This window comes from Miscanthus floridulus, chromosome 4 (genome assembly GCF_019320115.1).
Source record: "Miscanthus floridulus cultivar M001 chromosome 4, ASM1932011v1, whole genome shotgun sequence".
NCBI lineage: Eukaryota > Viridiplantae > Streptophyta > Magnoliopsida > Poales > Poaceae > Miscanthus > Miscanthus floridulus.
In genome coordinates this window covers 94,831,892-94,855,589 of record NC_089583.1, presented here as the reverse complement: position 1 = coordinate 94,855,589, position 23,698 = coordinate 94,831,892, and the positions used below count along the sequence as shown (strand labels likewise).

Below are 23,698 nucleotides of genomic sequence, written 5' to 3'. Positions count from 1 at the left end.
TCGTCTGACTCATCCCAGTGACAAGACTTAGATAGTCCTAGAGCTCCAAAGCATCCTAAGGACACCAATGCACCGAACATTTCGTAATTGACTTAGGTTGTGATATAGTGTACATTGAACAAGACACATGATAGTAAAGAGAGTGTAACCTGGTGCTGTGTTAGGATGTCGAGACAGTCCGTATACTCCCTGAACTTGCGCCTCGCATTTTCTCTAACTAACTCTGCTTGCATCTAGATATATAGAGCTATAGGGAGTGTATCCTGCCTGTTCGAATGCTGCATTGAACAAGATAATGAATTAGCCATTAATAATTTCATCATATGTAACTGCCTCAAAGAATATAGTGAACTGAAGTACTTACAGGGAAACCAGTAACAAGGGGCCTCCCAACGAGCCATCGTTCCCAACACCAAACCTGGAATAGGTAGGAGCCACCCCTAAGGTTCGCATACCCTAAGGTGCGATGGCAGGCAACACATCCAGAAACCTAGCTTGATCCGCTTATTTTTTTCATCCAAAATAGTGTTTTTCTCTCATAAATTCCTCCAGCATTCTTCCACCATTCAGATTCCTCTAGAATTCAGACAAGCGAACAGGCCCATAGCTGTCAATATGTCCATGTCAGGACTGCACTGCCCTAGCTATATGCCGCTATGTTATCCCACGACTGGCGTAGTATGTCAAGAAAGATCCAGCTGATGGTATTGCCCGAGGTGTTTGGGAATAGGAAAGCACCAAGGAAGTGCCAGAGCCACACTCTAGTGAACCTGTCAATCTGAGCCTCAGCAGCCTACGGGTCTAAGTAATCAAAGCGCTCTGTGATCCATAACGACGAAACACCGAAACTTTTTTTGAAATTTACCAAAGAAAATGAGACCTGATGGCTGCAAAAAAGCAAAGCAGGTATTAAATAGGCTTGAATTGCTCACTTATTTTTCTTGAAAACCTCATCATCTGGTGGAAGAAAGCCACTGAACTGAGCCACCAGCTCCCTCTAGTGATCGTTGTCAACTGTACCTATCACTGAAAGTCTCCCCAACCGAAGGCCAATGATAGCCTTCACGTTCTGCATGGTCAAGGTTATCTCGCCGCAAGGTAAGTGAAACGTGTGGGTCTTAGACATTCACCTGTTATAAGAATAGAACGACTGTTAGTTACCTCAAATTTGTTATAAGAACGTTTACGTACAATAAAGGCACTCGCACATGTCTACAGCTGCAGTAAGTAGTGCTGGGTCAAGGGACAGAAGACCGTAGTTGACAACATAGACAAGCTCGGGGAAGCCAGCACGTCGTATGTACAGCGCGTAACGTTCGTCCCAATGGTGCGCCCTAGTGTGCGTGCGGGGCCTCAAAGGAGGCAAGGGCACCTCTACGTCGATGTCAGTCAAGAAGTGTGCTCGGTGTGGATCGTCGTACTCTACCTCAAGAAGGGGGTACAACTGGTGCTGCGTGGGAGAGGTTATCCTATTACAAATTGATAAACAAAGGGTTAGAGTATTCAAATTAACAATATTCAAATTAACATTATGTAGCATTGCAAAATTTGAACTACTTGTTATGCAATACGAACACAATATGAAAACACACACACACACACACACACACACACACACACATATATATATATATATATATATATATATATATATATATTCAAAGTAACATTAACAGACATATTAAACAACTTCACAAGGAAAATAAGCAACTTCTATGTATAGCTGTTCAGACACAAGACAACTAGAAGATGTCATAACTGCATTTGCTATATAGCTTTCCTTTCTTTTTCATTGCACTGTTGATTTACAGTATATAATTTACACAATCTATAATTGGAGAGATAACTGCATTTGCTATATAGCTTTCATTTCTTTCCTCTCATGATAGCCCATTTCCATCCACCAGAAACGACAGCCTTTCCCCACTCGCTCTCCACATTTAAGCATTTACGCTCAACTTGAAAAGGCAAATTAAAGCCACGGCTTTGCGCGAGCGAGTACGCTAAAAGCTTCTTTACCAACTTTAGAATGAAAATAAATACGGATAATACGAGAAGCTATTCATGGCACCATGCTAATGAGTATGCTAGAGGTTTCGTTACTAACTGCTATACAAAAACGGATGAATGTATCTATGGGCGGGTGAACGTATCTATGGATAATGTAGGAAAACAAAACCATGGTTTCGTGCCGCTGAGTATGCTAAAAGCTTCTTTGCTAACTTTAAAATAAAAATAGATACAGATAATATAGAAAGATAACCATAGCCTTACGATAATAATATATATAATAAAGGGATAATGGTGTTCTTACCCTTGTCCAATAAGCCAATTGTGATTTTGCCCTTACTTTTTTAACTTTGTGTTTTTACCCTTGTTATTTTAAACTGAATGGTCCGTTTGCCCCTACTTCTCACGTTCGTCAAATTAACATGGATTAAACGAATTAAAAAAATTCCAAATCTGAAAAGCAAGGGCTAAATGACCATAATGCCCCTTATGCTTATCTCCTCGTCCATCCTAGACTGAAGCATGGGCGTCGTCTGTCTGCATCGGGCTCGGGCTATTCATGAGCGCAGGTTCCCGGCGGCGGTGGCTGCAGAAGCACAGAAGGGGAGGTCGTGGCTCTAGAGCGCGGGCGTGGGAAGGGGCTGCCTCCTGGTTGTGGGCGCGGGGCCACGGCTCTAGGTGAGGGCACAAACTTCCTCCAGGCGCTGCGCCTGTGCGAGCATGGCCGGCGGGCTTGAGAGAGAGGGAGGACCTCCTCGCCTAGATCCACGCTGCCAGAGAAGGAGACAGAGGAGCTCCTCGGTCCCCGTGCTGCGCCGTCGCTGGAGGGAGGAGATAGGGGGCTCCCTGTGCCGCCACCGGATCCGACGTCCCCGCGCTAAGCTACCACCGGAGTTTTGACCAGGAGTGCATTGGTTCTCGCTTAAAGCGTGTCTGCTGCGCTGTGCCTGCAGTGACGCGTTTGGGTCGTGGTGGTCGCTGCAGCTGCTGACGCGGAGGGGCTGGAGGACGAGGATGAGGAGGGCGGCGGCGGTGTACCCCAAGATGGCGCGGCCGCCGATCCTGTCCATCACGCTGCCGTCCGACACCGACCGCATGCTCAGCATCCAGTCCCACACCGTCCAGGTCCATCGCCGCTGCCCTGCCTGATCCCGTCCTGTCATCCATCTGTTATCTAGGTTCCTGCTTGCTCCCCTCAATGATAAGAGGAGCCCGGACTCTCAGACTCTGCAACTGCCTCTATGTCTCTGCATGGATTTTGATTCAGAGTAGGAATTGTTAAGCATTTTCACCTTCTTATTTCATAGTATGCTCTTCTCATTCCCTGATTGATCCAATTCAGGGGTATGTTGGCAACAAATCGTCCGTCTTTCCCCTGCAACTCCTTGGCTTTGATGTGGATCCAATAAACTCTGTACAGTTTTCTAATCATACAGGTAAAGGTACATCGTACGCGTACAGAATCTCATGTGTAATTTGCTTGGGACACCTAAATAATTCCTGATTTCCCGTTATGTGTTATCTCAGGATACCCAACATTTAGAGGTCAGGTTCTCAATGGCAAATAGCTATGGGATCTTATTGAAGGACTGGAGGCAAATCAGTTGCTTCATTATACCCATTTATTAACAGGTGAAACTTTCATAACTTCTTTTAACTAGACCTGCCCGCCCTTCATGTCTAGGAAATAGAAAGTTGATTAATTGCTTGGTCACTGATGATATTTCGCCATGATAGCAAGCAAAAAATCAGTGCCATGCTGTTTATGGTTCTCAGGTTATATAGGCTCAGTTTCCTTATTAGATACTGTGCTATAAGTTGTTGACAAATTATGATCAGTCAATCCTGATCTTTTATATGGTAACCTTTCCCCCTTTTGTTATTTGTATGCTTGCTTCTTTACTAAATTTGATTTAACTGGGACAAGTTCGGTCATAGCTAGAGACTGACTAGACATGGTTAATTCTTGTTTGCTAATTGCAAACATGCTGTAGTTTGCGACCCAGTTCTAGGTGATGAAGGAAAACTATACGTTCCTCAGGAGCTAATGTCTGTTTATGAACAGAAGGTGATCGAAATGCGTCGTTTTTTTTTTGCTGTGGCCCTTTTCAGACGGAGTGGGAACTGAGGGGGCTGGACGTCAGCTACGCCCCCTCCAGCTTTGACCTCGGCATGAGCGGGTCGCTGTACGCCGACCGGAGCCAGAGCTTGATGTTCTAAATATGTTTCTGTCAAGCTTAATGTTCTAAATATATTATAAGATTATTGTTCACGTGCTTGTAGGTGAAAGCGCACTCATTCAGATGACCGCTATGCTTGCCATGATGCAGCATCGTCGTAAGAAGGTTTTAAAATCTTTTCCTTTTATATTTCCAGTATTCATATCGAGCGTGTTCATGTTTGCAATTGATAAACTAAAGAGGTTATGGCATCTGCCACTGACCATTTTAGGTTCCAATCATTGTGCACAATGAGAGTGAACAAGCTCACAAGTGGAGTCAGATATACAGTGAAGAGACAAAGAAGCAGTCCATTCGTGTCATAACAGCTTGGCAGTTGAATGAACGAATGTAAGAGTTTCCTGTAGTCTAGAATGATTATCTGGTGCATTGTATTATTTCTTGTTGAACCTGACATGTAATTTTACCTTGCCATCTAAGGTATGGTGAGCTTCAAGGCCTTAACAAGCAAGAAACCGCTGATCGATTTGGTAAAGAACAAGTTCATGAATGGCGTCACAGTTATGATATTCCTACCCCAAATGGAGAGAGCCTTGAGATGTGTGCAGAGAGAGCAGTTGCTTATTTCAAAGACCAAGTAAGGATATTATCAGACACTACTATTTCAGTTTACATGTTGCTTTGTATGCTTACAAAAGTCAGATGCTGCAAGCTTTGGTTTTGAAACTATGGTTAGCCTTCAATTATCTCTACCAACTAATTCTAAATATGTTTCTGTCGAGGCTGGCGGAGAAGATGAAGCGGGACGGGGACGTCGGCCTCGGCGCCGACTTCGGGAGGTTTCACCAGGAGAAGGTGGCAGCGTCCAGGGCTAGAGTCGCTGACGATCCTAGCCTTAGCTTGTACATGGAGAGGTGTATGTGTGCAGCGTGATCATTTACATCACACTGAAACACGGCAGAGTTCAGTCCACTGTCTACATATGAATCGATCTCTGTAGCATCTTATGTAATCTCCCATCCCAGGATCATGAACCTTTTGGCCCCAAAATTTTGAGTATTTATCAATATTAAATCTAAGTTCAAATAATTGCAAGTTGTGCCAAATATGTTTGACCAAATTTAATCAATTGTCAGCATACAATAAAAAAGTCTAATTCCAAATCAGGGTAAAATCACAATTAGGCATAACAAACAGGGGCAAAATCGCATGGGCATTCATGTCCTTTTGTACAAAGTTTAACACCGTTAAGGGTGGATGACGGAGCAGGGGCAAACTGGTGCTTCGTGAACGACACAGTAGGGGTAAATTCACAAAGTCAAAAAAATAGGGGCAAAATCACAATTTCGATACAAAACAAGGGTACAAACGCAAGAGCCCCTATAATAAAAGCTTCTTTGCCAACTCTAAAACGAAAGGTGATGAATATATTTTACAGAAGAAATTTAACGAAACATACACGCAGAATTCATTGCACATGAGACTGTTGTTATCCCTAACAAATACTTATATGAATTTTACAAAAGCTAGTTGAATTTTATAAATACCTATGTGCGTCGTCGGATGGCGCGAGGGGGGGGCGGCCGTGGTGCGCCGACGTTCGTGACGCGGCCGGCGCCGTGGGCGCGTGCAGGCGCGGTGGGAGTGGCGCGCCGCCGTGCGTGGCGCGGCCAGCAGGGCGGGCGGGCGCTGCCGGCGGGCGACCAGGTAGGCGGGCGGGCGGCCAAGGCCGGCGGCGGGCGGACAGGCAGACAGAGGGAGGACGGCTCGCGGACGATATTTATCTGGGACTGCCGCGCAAAGATCGGTGACGCGGCAGACCTGCCACGTCACCGGTCAGCGCCCCAATCGTCCCCACATCATCCCCTCGCCGTGCCACCCTGCATGGTACGGTACAGGTGTTTCGCCACGCCAAAAAATAGGCATGGCCAAAAATATTAGTTTTAAAAAAACAATATTAAATTTAAAATTTATTTAAAAAATGTTAAAAAAAATCTATGCCGACAGCTTTGCAAGGTCATGGCCTCATCGCCAAGCCATCGTTCCTCGTGGCATACTGCGCGTACACCACATCGTGGGCGCACCACCACTCCCTCAACGCCATGAGCTATTGAGCTAGTCCATGCTCGCGCACGCAGCCATGGCCCATGGGGACGCCGCAAGAAGTGACTTATATACGGGGCTTATTCAGTTTACCTTATAATTCGCATTATTTAACTTATTTTTTTAATTAAAATAATATTTTTTTATAGTAATTCAATCAGAACAATATTTATAATTAATTCAGTTAAATTTCAGCGAGTCCAACAAGGCCATAGAAGTAGTAACCCTGATCCAAACATGCCCTCTCAACCTCTCATCCCAGTCGACAAGAAGTTACTGCGCCGGATGGTCTGCAGCCTGCATGCCTGCAACCACTCGACTGTACCCTGGCGTACGTACAACTCCCACTGCACCACCATGCTGCGTGTGCATGGCGTTGCCGCGGCAGTGAGCCAGTGACGGGCTGAGGGCACAGCACTGACGCAGGACTTGCTTGTAGGGCTCGGACTCCACCTGCTACTGACACAGTGCTGGAGTACAGTACGGATTAACCCAAGCAGAGTCAGGCAGTACAACTGCTTCTGGTAGGCTAGGGCAACACCACCACACCATAGTACTCTACTCCGGATATTTCTGCACCAGTCCTACTAGGCCCAGTTTAGATGCGAAATTTTTTACAAAATGTAACTGTAGTGTTTTTTTTTTTTGTTATTTGACAATTAGTGTCCAATCATAATCTAATTAGGCTTAAAAGATTTGTCTCGTAGATTTCGTCTAAATTGTGTAATTAGTTTTATTTTTTATTTATATTTAATGCTTTATACATGCGTCCAAAAATTCGATGTGACGAAAAATCTTGAAAAATTTGGTAAAATGAAGTGGAACTAAACAGACATAGAGCAACTGAATTTACGCACCAGTACACGCGCTGTACTCTAGTGGTGTATTTCTTGTTAGATTGATGATCACTTTTTTTATTTTCTCAACGATCTGTCACTACTTCGCACGGTACTTACACTAAAACATCAGATGCCCTTTGCCAAGCCTATCACAGTTAGGAACATTTAGGCCCCGTTTAGATGCAAGCTAAAAACAAAAAATTTTCAAGATTTTCCATCACATCAAATTTTATGGCATATGCATGGAGTACTGAATGTAAACGAAAAAAAAAATTAATTACACAGTTAGCCGAGAAATCGTGAGACGAATCTTTTAAGCCTAAATAGTCCATAATTAGATAATTTTTGTCAAATACAAATGAAAGTGCTACAGTAGCCAAACGCCAAAAAAAAAAATCAGAATTAAACGGGGCCTTAGGAATATAGGTGTGCATGCACGACGGTCCGGCTCAAGCACAATATTTTAGTCCGGCACGAGCACGACCAAACACGGTGAGCAACGGGCCTAGGCCAGTCTGGCCCGATGCATAGGGCTGTGCCTGGGCTGCTCCTGGGCACGCCGGGCAACACGGCAGGGCCCAGAAGATAACATGGCGATGTGTTAATCGGGCTATTCTCGTGATCTCTTTTTGAGCAGGAGCGTCACTATACGGCATCCATCAACATACAACAGGCGAAAATGGCATTATATAGATGTGACAATTAGTTTCTAAACACTAATAATAGAAAACATCTTATAGAAGCACCTTTCAAAGAGCACCTGAAACAATACAGAACTTTGGGCTCTACTCCTTGTCTTTAGTATCAACTATCATTCCAGGCCTGGTTCACTTTGCAAATTTTTTGAACCCGATAAATAGTACCACTTTCGTCTTATTAGGTAAATATTGTCCAATCGTTGGACCAACTAGGCTCAAAAGATTCATCTCGTGATTTCCAACTAAACTGTGTAATTAGTTATTTTTTTATCTACATTTAATACTCCATGCAAGCAGCTAAAAATTGATGTGATGAAGAGAGTAAAAAAACTTAGAATTTGGATGGCATCTAAACAAGGCCCCAGTCTTCTGGCTGTAACTATTAGCATGCTACATTAAGCACCTCCGTGAAAAGAGCACTAGCAAGGAATATTTCTAAATACAGATAACTTTAGTTCGACCAACCAGTCTAAGATGCTACAACTTAAATACGCAAAGAACCATCAACTCCAATTGTAACAAATTCAATCAATCATGGAGGGATAAGCATTACTAATAGAGTTCAGAACATCATGTGCACTAATATTCAAATGCCTCTCACTATATCCTTGTCTAACTAAACTAATTAAATTGAACAATTTGCAAGAACAAAAAAAAATAAAGAATACTTGTCCTTCCATATAAGTACACAAAATCATTAAGGACCTAGATGTCTGAATAGCCTATAAATTTTTTTCCTGCAAACCATAAACACTAGAGCTAAGGTTGATTAGTACAATAAAAAGCCCTAATAGCAACTACTTGCTCTAGCACATTTCACCTAATGCAAGCCCCTACACAATTCTAGTAGCTTGGTGTCTAGTCTATGTCACACAAGCAAACAAGCTACCAACTAAGCTAAAGAGCTACAACTAGCAAGAGCTACTTAAGAAAGCAACTAAAACTACTTACAACTAAAACTACAACTACTCTAGCTCAAGGCAAACAATAACTACACACAACCAATATATGAAAGTAATTGCAAGAGTGAGTAGTATGCAAACCAACGAGGGCAAGTGATGACACAAGATATATCTCCGAGATTCGGTTGCTTGCTGACAATCTACGCTCTCGTTGTGGCAAGTCCACAAGTGATGGTTCGCAAGTTAACTAGCATGACAAGATAGAATCACCAAGGGTGCCACAAGAACCACTCAAATGGTGCACTCCATCTAGCCACAATTTCACTAGAGTATCCCTTTGCACTCCACGAGGTGGGATCAATACCTCTCACAATATCAATCGGGCGGAGGCGAAGAACAAGCACCAATCTTCCTCAACGACCACCAGCTGCTCCAATTCATCTAGGTGGTGGCAACCACCAAGAGTAACAATAAAAACACAACTCAATTGATCACTAGTCCCACTAGATGCAAGAACTCAATGCAAATGCACTGGAATCAATCCCAATCTCAATATGGATGAAGCACTAGGCAAAGAGATGAGTGGGAGATGTTTACACAAGCTCACAAGGGTGTTTGATTAGTTGGAGAGCCAAGAGAGCCGGCCAAATGCCGACCACACTCTATTTATAACACCCCCAGACCAAACTAGCCATTGATTTGGGGCGACTGTGCTGATGAGGTGACCTAACGTGGCAAGACATGTTGGAGGATGACATTGTGCCGAAACTCTAAGTTAGAAAACTAAAATAACCCTTTTGAAAGTTGGAGGACAAATGTGAGCTTTGCGTGAAAGCTTAAGGATCAAATTGCTTATTCCGCCTACTGAAAAATTATAAGATGGTTTCAGAAAGTGTAGTAAGACATGAAGTACTCAACAAATTGAGAGATTTGAACTTAGTCAATGAGACAAGGGAAATGTAATCAAAATACCATATTACCCTAAGTACATGTCATAAATTGTACACCACGGGCTTCTTCATTGTCTTCTTGATCGTGTCATTCGCGATCATTGGATGAGGCGCAACGAAGGATGAGATTGTCTGCGGTCATCGATGGGAGGCTGCCATGGAAAGATGAAGGGGAAAATATTGTATAGACGAGGGCAGGGCAGGATAACACCAATTGAGATATTCTATTTTTAGAGTGTGTTTGTTTGGGAACACGAGGGACGAGATGGGTCTATTTTAGTTTTTTTTGGATGATTCCATCTTTTTATTTAGTTGAGGGGACTAGGGTCATCCATGTTCTATGTTTGATACGAGGGAAGGGGACTGAGAGGATTCAACATAGTTTCCTATCTATTAGGCAACTATCAAGTGCGCCCTAGATGTTAGTCTCTTCTATTCCTTTCTACTCCTTCTTCCATCATCTGCCTCCATCGTTGAGCGCTTCGTTGTCACCCCCGACCCCTACTTGCTCCGTCCATTGCTGCTTCCCCGTTCAGCGTAGCCATGCCCGTCGCTCTTGCCCCTACGTGCTCTTGTCCTCTCCCAACGCATCCGCCCTCACCTGCTAGGCCTGCAAGCCATCGTCGCTTACTGCGCTATTAGATCTCGTCATGAGGCGCAACATGAGCGGGGCGACACGGTGGTTGCGCCTGCTCATGTTGCGCGATGGGGAGCGGACGGAGCAATGAAGTGGGCTTCACTGTGGTGCGACGAGGAGCAGACGGAGCTTAATGGCGCTAGGTGGCTCGGAGAAGCAACGCGAGGTTCCACCGCAGGCAGGAAACAGATGATATCGCCTTTTGCGAGGAACGAGCTCATAACTCATTTTCGACGGAATGGGTGTATCCCTAAATCTAGAGGTATACATATTCCCTAATATGGTGAGTCTTTTCCACCCACCCATTTCATGTCCCACCTCCAAACCAAACACGCTCTAGGACATAAAGAGGGGATGATATCATCCCACTAGGACCTCAGATCCGGGATGAACCCATCCCAAGTGTGACGCTCACAGTCACAGGCTCACAGCTCTATCTAGTATCTACCAGTTCCACAGGTGTGGAGCATACCGCCCGCACCTCCACTGCTTCCGTCCCCGGCCGGCGATGGCGACGGCCACCGCCGCATCCACGTCGCTCCGGCCACTGCCTCCGTCCCCATCTCCCATCGCGGTTGCACTCTTCACCCTGGTCATCCTAATTTGTTTTCTCCAACGAACTCAAAGCGTACTCTAATCGTCCGCCTTTGTGTTAACCAGAGTTTGCCCCGTCGGTGGTGTTGGGGGATCCCGGTGCAGTCCGCCGGGCGGAGAGCATTCCATGCTGAACGGCGGAGACGGTTCGTGTTCTATCCTTGCTTTCCGCTTTTTAGTTAAATTTACTTGTGCGCACTTGGTGGGTGCTTTTGGATTAAGAAGTAGTAACGACCTTTATTTTGCTCAATTGTGCGATTTGGTCTGATTGGTTAACAGTGTATTAAACCGATCCTCTCCTTAGCCATGCTGTGGCATAGCTGTGCCGGGGATTAAGAAATTTAATGAATTGGGAACTTTTATAACTGAACAATGAGCACGCACTGAACATTGCTGTAGAACTGCCATTGTGTTTTGTGGTTGCTCAACATTTAAATGTGACCCTGGAATTGTAACCAATCAAGTAGTAGCATGGCTATTGTTCGAAAGTTTGGATATGATAACTTTGCTGAGTTGCTGACGCAAATTTGTGATTCGTGTTCAAACTACCTGCGGTCATCAGGATCTATTTTTCTATCGTGAACTTTGACATGAAAATCGGTAGATAATATTCTTAATTAAGGACTTATGATTTCGATAAGCAGGACGACTTTATTATGCGCAGCTGATAAACCTCCTGAAGAATCCCTCAAGAAGACCGTAGAAGTGGATTGGCTGATTGATATGCTGAGGAACGCAAATCCTAGAGAGGTAACCGTGAATATGTGATTTCTGTCTTCACTCTGGCCTGGTATTTAGTTCACATTATCCTTTTTGAACTGTGGTTACTGTCCTACATTTCGATCCAGACTTCACACTATAGATCTCCTTCAGTTTGAAAACCACCAGTCTTAGAGCTTGCTTCCTGTGTTGCTTGTTCGAAACTAGTGATCTGCACATGCCCATGTTTCGTGTAGGGCCACTTCATTCGTTATGACTTTCTACAGTAACAGATGCATGAGATTTTTTTTTAAAGGAACAGCAGCATAAGAATGTAAATAGCAATATAGATAGAAAGGCAACTTAGGAAAAATGGGCCTAGAAACTGAAAAGCTCAACTCATGAATTTCAATTTGTAATACAATGTTGATGAGCTGCTACCTGGCTCAAAACACCAACATGGCTGGGAACACAGCAAACTGCCCTGTCTAATACATAAAGCATATTTATGCATCTGAACAAATGATAATGAGATATGATTTATCTTCCCAGTACATGCATATCACATAACCAAGTACATGAAGAAAAGGATATCCATCTTTTTCCCCCAGAGAGAACAATCAACATCTGTTATATCTAACAAACTGATTTTCACCCTCAATCTCCAAATCCTCTCAAACACAAATAATAAAAGGTAGAGTTTCCCACACAGTTAACCCCTTCTAGAAATAGATAACCCACCCATTTCATTGCAATGTGGATGTCTATTGAAATCATAATGATATGATCAAAAAACAAGCAAGAGAAGATCAAAAAACAAGCAAGAGAAGAAAATTGGAAACCATAGTGGTAAGTGGTAACTGAATTTCAGACCTATATTGTAAATCTATAACTAAGCTGACCCAGATGTACATCTGATCTTGCATCCTAAAAGAAAGAACAAAATCTCGAATTTGAGTTGAATTAAATCTGATGATGTTAAATTGCTTCTCGATTGCTGCTTGCACATCTGTTATGAAAACATTTGACATAACAACATAACATTGGCAATAAGTTGACCAATGAGCACACCAAAGAAGGTATCAAAACAAGGAGCTGATAAAGTCATACAGACAGGGGAGTTCTAAAACAATAGGCTATAACTAAATTGAGTCTGTTACTGTTATCGTGTTTCTCTTGTATAATTGATTCTGCAAACTGTATATCCATGGTGATATATCAGTGACATAGAGGTTGCATCTTATTTGATGTATAGGGTGTATGTAATTTATTATTAGGCTGCCATAAAATGTGCACTTTCTGCAAAATATCCGAGCCTCTAGAATAGGAAGATCAAAATGGCGGTGACAAGAGTGTTTGCACTGAGATATTCCTGGCTTGATATGACACTACCAGTATCAGTAGTTAGATATCTCATTGTAGCATTTTCATAAGCAATGAACTGACAGTTTAGTTACATTGATAAGTCTTCATCAGGCTCCCAACAAGGAAAACAATAAGTGTCTTAGCTTCAGCCTCATCATACACATGGCCAGCAGACCTGAGCATAATAAATAGCAAATCAGCAACTAGGATAGAAATATAGAAAGTACCACTTAGTCAGGCGTGTTCATAGGATAGCTCTAAAATTCTAGATGAATTTATTAAAAAAAGCAATCCTGCTGGTGCTTTTGTGCTCTCAAATTTAAATCTTGCAACAAAATAACAAAAGGAAGTAGTCTTAAACAATATGATCTTATTCAACATTCATCATCTGCCCTTCGCTCATTCCATTCTATTCTACTACTATCTACTTCACGTGATCCAAAGTAAGTGATGAAATGATCTATTTCTTGTGTTGCAACTCTGGAAGCGAACAAAATAATTAGTAACACCATATTCTGTTTCACCCTTTGCCACTATGACAGTGATGGGTAAAAAAAAAGTGAGGTTCATGCAAAATATCAATGGACTGTGAACTATAAGTGTAAGAGGAACAATATGTTGGCACTAACCTGCTCAAATCACTAAAATCAAAGCACTGTCAGATCAGGGGCCTGTTCTGGAATTCCATAACTCACACCTGATGAACCTGTAGTGTGAATATACTCAGAGTGAGACATTAACATCCTACACTCCACTCCTGGCAAGTTTAATCAAGTTTAGAGTTCACTAACTAATTTAACTTGAGTGGACAAAAAAGGTAAATGACCTGGAAGTTCCAACAACTCTTTACGAGTTACCTGCCTCTGTTTTCTCTGTGAACTGCCCTTCTTGTTATGGAGCTGACTGCTGACAGGCATCCGCTGCCATGCCTCACCGGTGCCATTCCTATCACTGTCAGTCGCACCGAATCTCCCTAAGTAATTTGGAGATTCTTAAAAAAAGAATAGGGGTAGATTTAAACCTCAATCCACTGCCACACCATGACAAAGAGAGAGAATGTATACATTGGTTTGAAGACGCCAGATCTGCTGGAGCAAATGGGACAACGCGTCCATCCGGTGGAGAGTCAGCAGGGATGCCATGGCCTTCAGCATAGGATGTGGCCCATGGGCCATGGAGAAGAGGGCAGGAGGCACTGGTCAGGAAGATGGCTTTGGGATAGGTGGGGCACCGCTAGGCGAGGAGCACTGAGGAGAGTGGTGGCTGGCATAGGTGGAGTGAACGGTGTACCGGTGAGGTCACGTACTACAGAGAGGAGCTGCAGATGGAGATGGCGCCAGGGCCTCCAAGCATAACGCCACCAACCGATGCATGAGGATCGGCATGGCAGGCTGTATCCCTCGGAGTGCATCCCTCCCTTGGTGGACGAGGGTTGGGCACAACAGCCTGATCTGGACCATGTCCCTCGGCACAGGGCGACGAGGCCCGCAGAGGGTCAGATTTGACACCATCAGCATGGCCTGTAGGAGTAGGACCTCCACTCGTGCGCATATGGGGCCCTTGGCTTTGAATGCCGTGGGCGCTCCACCAGCTCGGACTGCGCGCCAAAGCACCTGCTGCCATGTCCCTCAAAGCATTAGAAGCTGTAGAAGTCAAACAGAACTATGAGAAGCTGCTTCTGATTTAAGCGGCTCCATGCAATAGTCAGCCCTAGGTGGGCGCTAATTGGGATGACGTGAAAGCCCTCGGCCCTCCACTGGCCAAGAAGCCATGCTGCTCTCTTGTTTTACCATTTGCAGAGCTGAACTAAGAACTGGTTGGCAAATCTATCTCTGGACCTAAGTTTCAGTCAACTGCTCTGAGTATAGTGTTAGTTGGCAGTTTGACTTATTTCTTTTAGTCTTCTCAATTCTTACTATAGTGTTCTACATGCTTGTACAGTATTTGGGTTTGTCTAAAGGTATCACTAGATTAAACTAACGTGTCCTGTTTTTTTTAAGTGAAGGCCTTATTCTCTGTTCAACCAACTGGGAGAATCCTTGCTTGTTTTATTGTTTCTTTTGACATAATGAGTTCAAGTGATTAAATTACTAATACACCTTTCTTTCTTATAAACAGCTTGATCAAATAGTGGTTGAAAATGTTCTGTCATTCGACGCTGGTTTCTGGGTTCGGCTAGCAGCTAGAATTGACCTCTGCAAATCAGATGATGATAAAGCATGGTTTCACATATATAGACAATTTTGCTTCCTATGGATGTTATTATCTTCTACCTCAGTTAATTTAACTTTGTGATTGGTTTCTCTGTTTTGCGTTCTCAGAAAGATTATGAAGAGCTGGCAGAAAATGTCATGAACATTGTTGACCGGCTTGTTCACAAGACTGATGTAAGAACCATGTTCCATCATGCATAAGTATAGTACCTCTGCCTATGTCCTCATAAGCGAGGAAAACTTTGTATTTCTTTTGTGATTACTGATTACTGATATTGTTCCATTTGCTAATTTTACCCTTATGTTATGCAGCAAAAGATTGAACAATCAACAGATGTGCTGAAGGCAATCATTAGTCCTGTGATGCATGAGGGAGATGTGCAGTGGCCACCAAGAGGTCCAGACACTCTCAAATTGATGGAGAAAGTATGGTCACATCTCTACCTGTTGTTCTAAATGCTTTTTACATCCTTTACTTGCATTTTGTCATGGTCTTTGCATTTGCACTGCCTATAAAACTGAACTTTCTTACACTGATATCTACAGTAATTAACAAATTTGTGGTGAAAATGTACTTGTCAGGGCAAATATCCGAACATTTCTTCTTCAGCAATTTCTTTCAAATTATGATTTACATGTGCCTATTGTTGCCGTTGTCTGTACTTTGCAACCAACATTTCTTTTGGGCTTCAGAGATTCGGTTGATTATATGTAATTTTCTGTGTCACATACCAACTGAGCACTAACTTCTGACATTCCCAGGAAATAACACGCCGAGAACAAGAAGGACAGCTTGATGAGGGATTTCTGTCAGAAGTTAGTGCTCAGTTGAGGCAAGGTAAGTGTTAGTTTCTGCTTTTTATGCTAGAAAGTTGTTTATTTTTATTCCAACTTATATTAGATTTTAGTTTTTTTCATGTGATTAGTATATGTTACATGTGTTTAGGCTAAACAAGATGGAGATAAGCCTGGGCTTCAAGCTATGCTGCAAAAAGTGTTGCAGTTATATGCTTCCAAATCTCTGCAAAAACGTAGTTATGCGTACAAAGGTAGTCTTCCTTCATGCATTACTTTTAGGCTGTTCGACCTGAGATGTTGAGACAGGACTACGCTTTCATTTTGTTCATGAGCACCTTCCATTTTTCAGGGGGGCAAGTTGTAGTTCCCGAAAAGTTCCTTGAATGTGTAATACAGGGTCTGTAATTCCACGCAGCGACTCTCTCTCTCTCTCTCTCTCTCTCTCTCTCTGCATCTACTAGTCATCATATCTGATCAATGGAGATTATGCAATGCAGCGCCTGAGAACGAGTGGAACAAGGTGTTGCTTGACGGGCTTACAGTAGGAAAAGGAGACGTTTCACCAGATGATCTTTATGCCGTTATTAACAAGAGAATTGAGAGAGTCTTGATCCGTACGGTGAGAACCACAAACATCTGGATTCTACAGGGAGCAGAGGGACTTGTCTTGAGCATCTTTTCCCACTGATATACGTTCTTCCTTTCTCTTTCTGTTCTACAGGAAGGTGGTTCTTACCAGCAACGCGTACTGGTTGAGTATCTAAAAGAGATACAGGCTAGAGCAGAGGAAGTTGTCAAAGTGCTTCAAGGACCAACAATATAAAGTCTGCTGATCCTGTTTACACTAAATACATGTTTTCCCGCTTGCGCGTAGTCTGATGGACCAATGGCTTAATTTGGTTGAAGTTGTTTGGCAGAGAACTGGGGGGAGGTACGTTTGCCCATTTGGCAGAGAACGCAGAAGCTTTGTCCTCTATTCTCTGCGTGTTAAACAGCTTTCATCTTTTCAGTTTCAGATACGCCTGATGCTGGACCTGATCACACAAAGAGAGCACAGGGATTGGAGAGAATAGATAAGCCAGGAGAAGCACGCATTTACAGCAAATCGCCCTTCTTATTCGCGTGATTGCCCATTTTTCGTTTCCTAAGCTAGTAGCTTTCATCCCGAAGGCCTGGCTGGTTTAGCTGTTGGGATAATGTGATTTTCTGGTTTCGTCTGACTGAAAACTGTAATATGCTACGTACGTCTATACATACAGAACTACAGATGGAGAAGTAAAAATTCTGATATCCAAGTTTCGGAAAGCGACGCAACCCACGTCCGGACGCCGGTACCGCACAGGACCCCGCCCCGCCCCCTCCACACGGAACCATGCTCGCCCACCCGCAGGGAACAGAATGGGAAACGGGACCCGCGCTTCCTCTCCTCCCCAACGCGCTTCTCACTCCCGTTCCCCAACGCACCCGGTTCCTCTACAGCGCCTCTGTCTTAAAAAAGCATGTAAGACTTCAACTGGTTATAAAAATATATGAAAAAACTATGTAGTGCAATAATAGGTTGTAAATACTGTAACATTAAAAAAATATATAGTGTAACATTGAAAAACATGCACGGTAACATTTAAAAAATATCTACTGTAACAACTAAAAAATAAGTACTGCGACATCGAAAAAAATATGTACTGCAACATTGAAAAACATATACTGCAACATCGAAAAAACTTTTGCTGCAATATCGAAAAAATATGTGCTGCAACATCGAAAATTATATGCTGCAACATAAAAAATTATGTGATGCAACATCAAAAATTATATATTGCAACATCTCAAGCAGTAGTACTGCAACATCGCAAAAACATCTGTTGCAACGACTGAAAAATTCCATTGCAACATTCAAAATCATCTGTTGCAACATCTCAAAACACTCATTGCAACACGGGGAGGAGGGAATAGAGACCCAGAGCTCGCCGGAACCCTAGGCACTGCCGTGTCCCTCAGATCCAGAGGAGAAGGAGGAGGGGGAGCGCTCAGATCCAGAGGAGGAGCAGGAGGATGGCTCAGATCCAGAGAAGGAGGAGGAGGGCTCAGATCCAGAGAAGGACCACCTAACTCGTCGGAGCCGCCGCCGTTCGTCCTCGTCTGCGGTGGGGGGCACGAGAGTTGGTCGCTGGGCAATGCGAAGTCGCATGGAGCTCGTAGAGGGAGGGAAGGAGTGAGGGGAGGAAGGGAGGGAGTGTCGGCGGACGGGCGGGCACGACAACGAGGTGGCGTGCGGTGTTTCCCAGCGAGCACGCGGCGCGCGACAGCAGAACGGAGAGGGTGACATGAGCGCTGCGGGACTCAGGAGTGAGTAAGGATCGGGAGCGGCGTGCGGCGGGTTGGTTCGATGTGGGTGCGTCCAGGTCTTGCGACGGGTTGGTTTGGCGTGAGTGCGTCCGTTCCGTCCGGACGTCCGCCCTATATCATTATCGTTGGGAAAGTGGAACTCTTGGTGGCTCTCCCTCCGTTTGTGGCAGATGTTGATTCGGCACACGCAGAAAGGAAACTAACCCAGCGAGCGAGCGTAGACGGACCAGCCCATCAACCAAGCTCGACGTGTCGTTTGTCAATTTGTTCGTCCGCGCTGGCTTGTGGCACTTGGACTCTTTCAAATTGCGTCCCAATCACGCAGCCTCCTCCGCGTCCCTTCTCCCTTTCGACGAGCGGGAGGCTGTATGCTGGGCGCCGTCGTCCGTGTCCCGGCCCCGATCCTGCTGCCTCTCCTGCCCGGGCCGACGCGCCCTCTCCTCCTCCGCCGCCGCCACTGCCTCCCGCCCGAGGCGCCCATGGCGTCGGCCACCCCTCGCGACGGCAGCACCGCGAAGCCCGACGCCGCTCCCGCTCCCGCTCCCGCGCCCGCGCCAACGCCAACGCCAACGCCAACGCCGCTGCCGCCGGAGAAGCCTCTCCCGGGCGACTGCTGCGGCAGTGGCTGCGTCCGCTGCGTCTGGGACATATATTTCGACGAGCTCGACGCATACGACAAGGCCCTCGCCGCCCACGCGGCCGCCTCCTCAGGCTCCGGCGGCAAGGACGACTCCGCCGATACCAAGCCCAGCGACGGCGCCAAGTCCTGAAGCGCATCTCTCATGTGTAATCACCTCTTCTGTTCCCAACTGAATTAGATTGATTGCTGGCCGTCTCACCACTCACCAGATTCACATACGCCGCCACCAATTCTTAACACCGAGACATTAGGCCATCTCTAGCGGTGAGTGGATGCAACTAAGAAAAAGGACGGCCACGTCAGTTTTGGATGATCGATTTCTGAGCTAAGTGAGTCCTATGCATAAATAAACAAAACTATTACAACTGTTAAACAGTTTCCTAGCTTTTGTCCGGCCGCTCTCTCACAAGGAGTCATCAGCCGTTTGTGCTTCTTTATTTTAATCGTTTTTGACCGGCGATGAATCGACTCACGCAGGTACAGTTCAATCTCTCTCATGAGATGAGTCGATTGCTCCGGTGGCATGAGTCGACTCAGGGCCTGCCACCTCAGCCCATGAGTCGCTTTTCAGGAGCCCACTGGAGAAGCCCTTACAATATCATTGTGCCTGCTGTGGTAGGCATGTGCTAGATTGAGATGCTTTGTCAGTTCACCCTCACTGTTGTATAAGAAGAGAAAGTTATGATTTACTATATTACAAACAAATGAAAGATTCAATTTCTCTGTGAGAAGGTTAGCATTTTGTTCATTCATCTTAATCAGTAATCGAATTCTAGACAAGGAACCCTAACCAATCACCAATGCCATTAGAATCGGGAGAAATTAGCAGGTTACATCTTGTCTGGCTCACCATCACCGGTGGTGAGCGAAAGGTAATACACACTGACACACACACTAGCTCATGAATTGACGTAGAACTTACTGATCATCGTCCGAACCACCAGAGGGATCCTCACCGTGTGCACGCCATCCTCCCATGTCAGGCTGCCGAAAGTTGTATCTCCCTTGCACCTTCAGTTTGGCCTGGAATGTCACCTTTGAACGTCAACCTTCTCAAAGTCGAGTTGAAGGTCAGGAGTGAGGGGCTCACGGTGACGTCCACCCCTGGAGGAGCTTCCACACGAGCTCTGTACTTCGACAAGGCTGAGCCGACGTTGGTGACTGTTCTTGACACAGTAAGCCTGCCCCTCAGTTCGGGAATAGTGATGGATGGCAGGTTCAGGTTCAGCTGCTGTCTTTGGTGTGTGCTGACAGGTCTCATGCTGTTGAGTCATGGAGCTGATGGCCGAGACGTGTTGTAGCCCATGGAGCAAAGGAAGCGCACATAGTCAGATGTCCCCATGTCATACACAAGACCGGGGTATGCAGCCCTGTTTGGATCCACATGACCACCTCCGTAATCTAATGGGGTCGCCTGATTGTAGGGTGCCGCCTCAGATACAATTTCAAACCCATATGTGTCATGGACATTGGCTGCAAATGTGTTGACTTGTTAGGCTCAAAACTTCTTTGATTAGAGAAGCAGATGACGAATTACCTGTTGTGACAAGTGCTGATTTTACTGCAGCAGGACTCCAATTAGGATGCATTGATTTTAGGAGAGCAACAACTCCTGAAATGTGTGGGCAGGACATCGAGGTTCCTGAATCAATCTTGAAGTTCACAGATCCAATGGCTGATGATATGGCAGCAGCAGGAGTCCATGCGGCCAAAATGTTGACACCTGGAGCAGCGATGTCTGGCTGCAGAAGAAGGTGCAGGGTTTTTTCAGCCAACTAAGGACAGGTACTAATGTAGAAGTTTGGTCAACTGTTGAACTGGAGGAGATCTTTTACCTTCAGAACAGAGGGGGACAGAGAACTTGGACCCCGAGAAGAGAAATATGCAACTTCTGGGCCAATCAGTTCTCCAAGAATTGTTTTTGCTGAGCCAAACATGAACTGTTGGGTTTCTGTGTATGGAAAATAGAAATTATTGGAAAGTTGCCAACAGCAACAGCATATTGCTAGATTGTTGTAACTGTTGAAACATGTGCAGCACTGTTTGTATACCTCATGCTAGTAGTGTATGCGAGTATAGCTGTTCCAACTTGATAGTCTACTTGAACACTGGGAATATCGAAAGAAGATGCAATGTCCTTAGTTAAGAACTGGGCAAAGATAACTCCAACGCCACGAGCTTTCTTGACAGTCTCCACTGCCACTGAAGCTGATCTCTGTGCCCTTGTTTGGAAGCAAAGCACCACATTTCCCTTCACTAGAGTAGAATTCAAAGATCCTGCAGTGCAGCTTCTGCAAAGACATCAGCCAATACGGAAGTCGAACTAAAGGTTTGATCAGAAGAGATTGAGGACGACAAAGTTTACCTTGCATCTGTATCGTCTGCATTATTAGAATGCAATGTCTTCAGCATAGACTATGCGCATGCTTTTTCCAGGATGCTTTCCAGAGTACAGTGTTTGACCCTGCACCATCAGACATCAGAATGTGAGCACAAATATTTGCATATGAGCCTTGCATTACAACCCAAAACTTCAGATGAATGAAACTCTTACCACATAGGTGCTATTGTTGCCTAGGGTGACCTTTGCGAGGAAAGTCCTATCAATGGTGCCAGCAGCAACGGTCACAATCCATGGCGCCGAGTTGATGACCGTCTCTGAATAAGGCCCAGAATTTCCTGCAGAGCAGACCACAACAATCCCTCTCGCGACAGCATGGAAGGATCCAATGGACAGGACGTCATCAACATAAGCAGGGAGCGGTGGTGCTTGGCCTAGTGACACTGAAAGCACATCAACACCGTCATGTATGGCATCGTCAAAAGCCGCAAGGATATCTGCAGAAGTGCAATCTCCGGTGGCCCAGCACACTTTGTAAACCGCCAGTCTTGCCCTGGGTGCCCCTCCCCTTGCAACACCACTGGCAAGGCCCCTGAAGTTTGCATCGGCTACCAGAGCGCCAGCAGCAGTGGAGGCTGTGTGCGTGCCATGCCCAACGGCGTCTCTCGCAGACATGAACTCATAGATGTCGGTGGTGTTCATCTTCCCGTACTCGGCTTCATACCCTTTGATGTACCATTTCGCGCCTATTATTTTCCTATCCTATCATGAATTTGAAGTCACTACCAGGGCAAACCCACCAGTAGAATTCTCCCCCTCTTATTTAAGACAGTGAAAAAAATCTTTTGCAGGCAGAACAGTAAGGTGAAAGAAACCCAAGCGCGGGGCCAACCTGTTGCAGTTGGAAACATTGAACCTGTCTCCGGCGACGCATTGCCCTTTCCACCGCCGCGGAACCTGGCCGATGCCGTCGTCTCTGAAACTGGCCGACTCTGGCCATATTCCTGCAAAGTGCAAGCCACCAGGATACCTCAGTCTTCGAATTGAAATATCAGTCCTAATCCCAGTTGTTACTAGTAACTTTATACTAGAAGAAAAAAAAATGAAGGGAAATCGCCTCACCAGTGTCTAGCACACCAACAATGGAATCCTCACCGAATCTACTCTCTGAGAGGATTCCAACCGAATGCGACGGATTCACTCGCATGAAATCCCAGCTCCTGGTGGTGTGCAGGTCAAGAACACGATTCCGCACCACTCGCACAACCCTAGGCGAATCTTTGATACCACAGTTCAAATTGAGCCAGAACACACAGGAGAGCAGCAGGGGTTTTGTCAACATCACACACACACACACACATACGGAAGCGAAAGGTCTAAGCAGAACGAGACACGAGACCAGTGAAGTGTGAGCTCACCGGCGAGCCGCGCCGCCTGGCTGTCCGTCAACACGGCGGCGAACCCGGAGAAGCCGTGCCTGTAGCTGTAAAGGATGGCGACCTTGGCCGCCTGCTCGCTGCAGAGCTCGACACCGTGACTCGTTAGGGGCACGGGCATCGTGGATACTAGTCAATCGGCAGGACAGGCTTGGAACCAAAGCTAACGAGTGGTGGTCTCACCTGCCAAGAAGGGCGGCGAGCATGCCGTGGTGCGAGTCCCGGACCAGCGCCGGGTGCAGCTCGGGATTCCTCTCCCCCATGTACACAATGTACACCTGCAGGGAACGGAACCGCATCATTCAAGGGAGGAACCACTCGTGGATCGGGAAGCTGAACCACCAGGGCACAGGACTCCGTTCAGGCTCACTCACATTGCTGCAAGAAGAGGGGCCGAGCTGAAGCAGCAGCATCAGCAGGAGGAAGAAGAAGCCCAGCAGGGCAGACATGGCCGCCGCCGCCACCAGGCAGCACGTGCGAGCGAGGTAGCTAGCAGGCCGCCGGCAGCTCAAAGCAAGGCGAAGCTGGCGCAGGTGGGAAGGGAACCAGAGTGGAGTGGTTTGAAAGGGGAGGAGGAGGCGCTAGAAGGGTTGGTGTGCCGTGGCCTCCTCAAGAACCAGAGTGTTGCAGTTGCAGCGCGGATTGGTTTGTTTACTCTTTGTTCTCCCGTCCTGACGCAGCGACGTGCGTGTTCCGTTGTTATCATATGTGTACTGTAGCACTCCGTTGTTAGATCATGAGCTAATTAGACTTAAAATATTTATTTCGTAAATTAGTCGTAATCTATACAATAAGTTATTTTTTTATCTATATTTAATACTCATGCAAGGGTTAAACATTAGCAGAAGAGTGTTTTAGTTTATTTTTTTACGAAACGAACGGACCTAAACAGGGCTTAATGACTGACCGGTGTCGTCCTCGTCCATCCTCCTCTGCTGGCGGCTGCC

The 23,698-nt window shown here is 45.5% G+C and overlaps 3 protein-coding genes and 1 pseudogene across 12 annotated transcripts; 3 read left to right on the top strand and 1 right to left on the bottom strand.

Annotated features, from left to right (window-relative positions):
* The first annotated feature begins 2,853 nt into the window (after positions 1–2,853).
* Positions 2,854–5,280, top strand: LOC136552181 (2,3-bisphosphoglycerate-dependent phosphoglycerate mutase 1-like). 3 transcript variants are annotated; one of them, XM_066543718.1, is made up of 6 exons: positions 2,854–3,135; positions 3,353–3,446; positions 4,294–4,352; positions 4,462–4,580; positions 4,671–4,827; positions 4,986–5,280. In XM_066543718.1, the coding sequence occupies exons 1-6, from the start codon at positions 3,025–3,027 to the stop codon at positions 5,121–5,123; spliced, it is 678 nt and encodes a 225-aa protein (XP_066399815.1). In that variant the 5' UTR covers positions 2,854–3,024; the 3' UTR covers positions 5,124–5,280. The 3 variants fall into 3 exon arrangements, with proteins under 3 accessions (XP_066399815.1, XP_066399814.1, XP_066399816.1); XM_066543717.1 differs by having other exon boundaries at positions 4,294–4,355; XM_066543719.1 differs by having other exon boundaries at positions 2,857–3,135; positions 4,294–4,355; positions 4,973–5,280.
* A 5,455-nt stretch (positions 5,281–10,735) lies between these two features.
* LOC136550057 (uncharacterized) lies at positions 10,736–17,278 on the top strand. Of its 6 annotated transcripts, none has more exons than XM_066541502.1 (12): positions 10,738–10,893; positions 10,980–11,059; positions 11,558–11,663; positions 15,096–15,194; positions 15,299–15,364; positions 15,503–15,616; positions 15,953–16,006; positions 16,137–16,239; positions 16,338–16,385; positions 16,486–16,607; positions 16,710–16,919; positions 16,999–17,278. In XM_066541502.1, the coding sequence occupies exons 1-11, from the start codon at positions 10,828–10,830 to the stop codon at positions 16,809–16,811; spliced, it is 960 nt and encodes a 319-aa protein (XP_066397599.1). In that variant the 5' UTR covers positions 10,738–10,827; the 3' UTR covers positions 16,812–16,919; positions 16,999–17,278. The 6 variants fall into 6 exon arrangements, with proteins under 6 accessions (XP_066397601.1, XP_066397600.1, XP_066397599.1 ...); XM_066541501.1 differs by having other exon boundaries at positions 15,953–16,026; positions 16,136–16,239; positions 17,005–17,278; XM_066541500.1 differs by having other exon boundaries at positions 10,739–10,893; positions 15,953–16,028; positions 16,138–16,239.
* Positions 17,279–18,618: 1,340 nt separating this feature from the next.
* LOC136550056 (vegetative cell wall protein gp1-like) lies at positions 18,619–19,662 on the top strand. Of its 3 annotated transcripts, none has more exons than XM_066541499.1 (2): positions 18,619–19,120; positions 19,458–19,662. In XM_066541499.1, the coding sequence occupies exon 1, from the start codon at positions 18,703–18,705 to the stop codon at positions 19,102–19,104; it is 402 nt and encodes a 133-aa protein (XP_066397596.1). In that variant the 5' UTR covers positions 18,619–18,702; the 3' UTR covers positions 19,105–19,120; positions 19,458–19,662. The 3 variants fall into 3 exon arrangements, 2 of the variants coding, with proteins under 2 accessions (XP_066397596.1, XP_066397595.1); XM_066541498.1 differs by having other exon boundaries at positions 19,452–19,661; XR_010782155.1 differs by having other exon boundaries at positions 18,625–19,303; positions 19,452–19,654.
* Positions 19,663–19,848: 186 nt separating this feature from the next.
* On the bottom strand, positions 19,849–23,385 carry LOC136552180 (subtilisin-like protease SBT3.5; annotated as a pseudogene).
* Between the last annotated feature and the right edge of the window lie 313 nt (positions 23,386–23,698).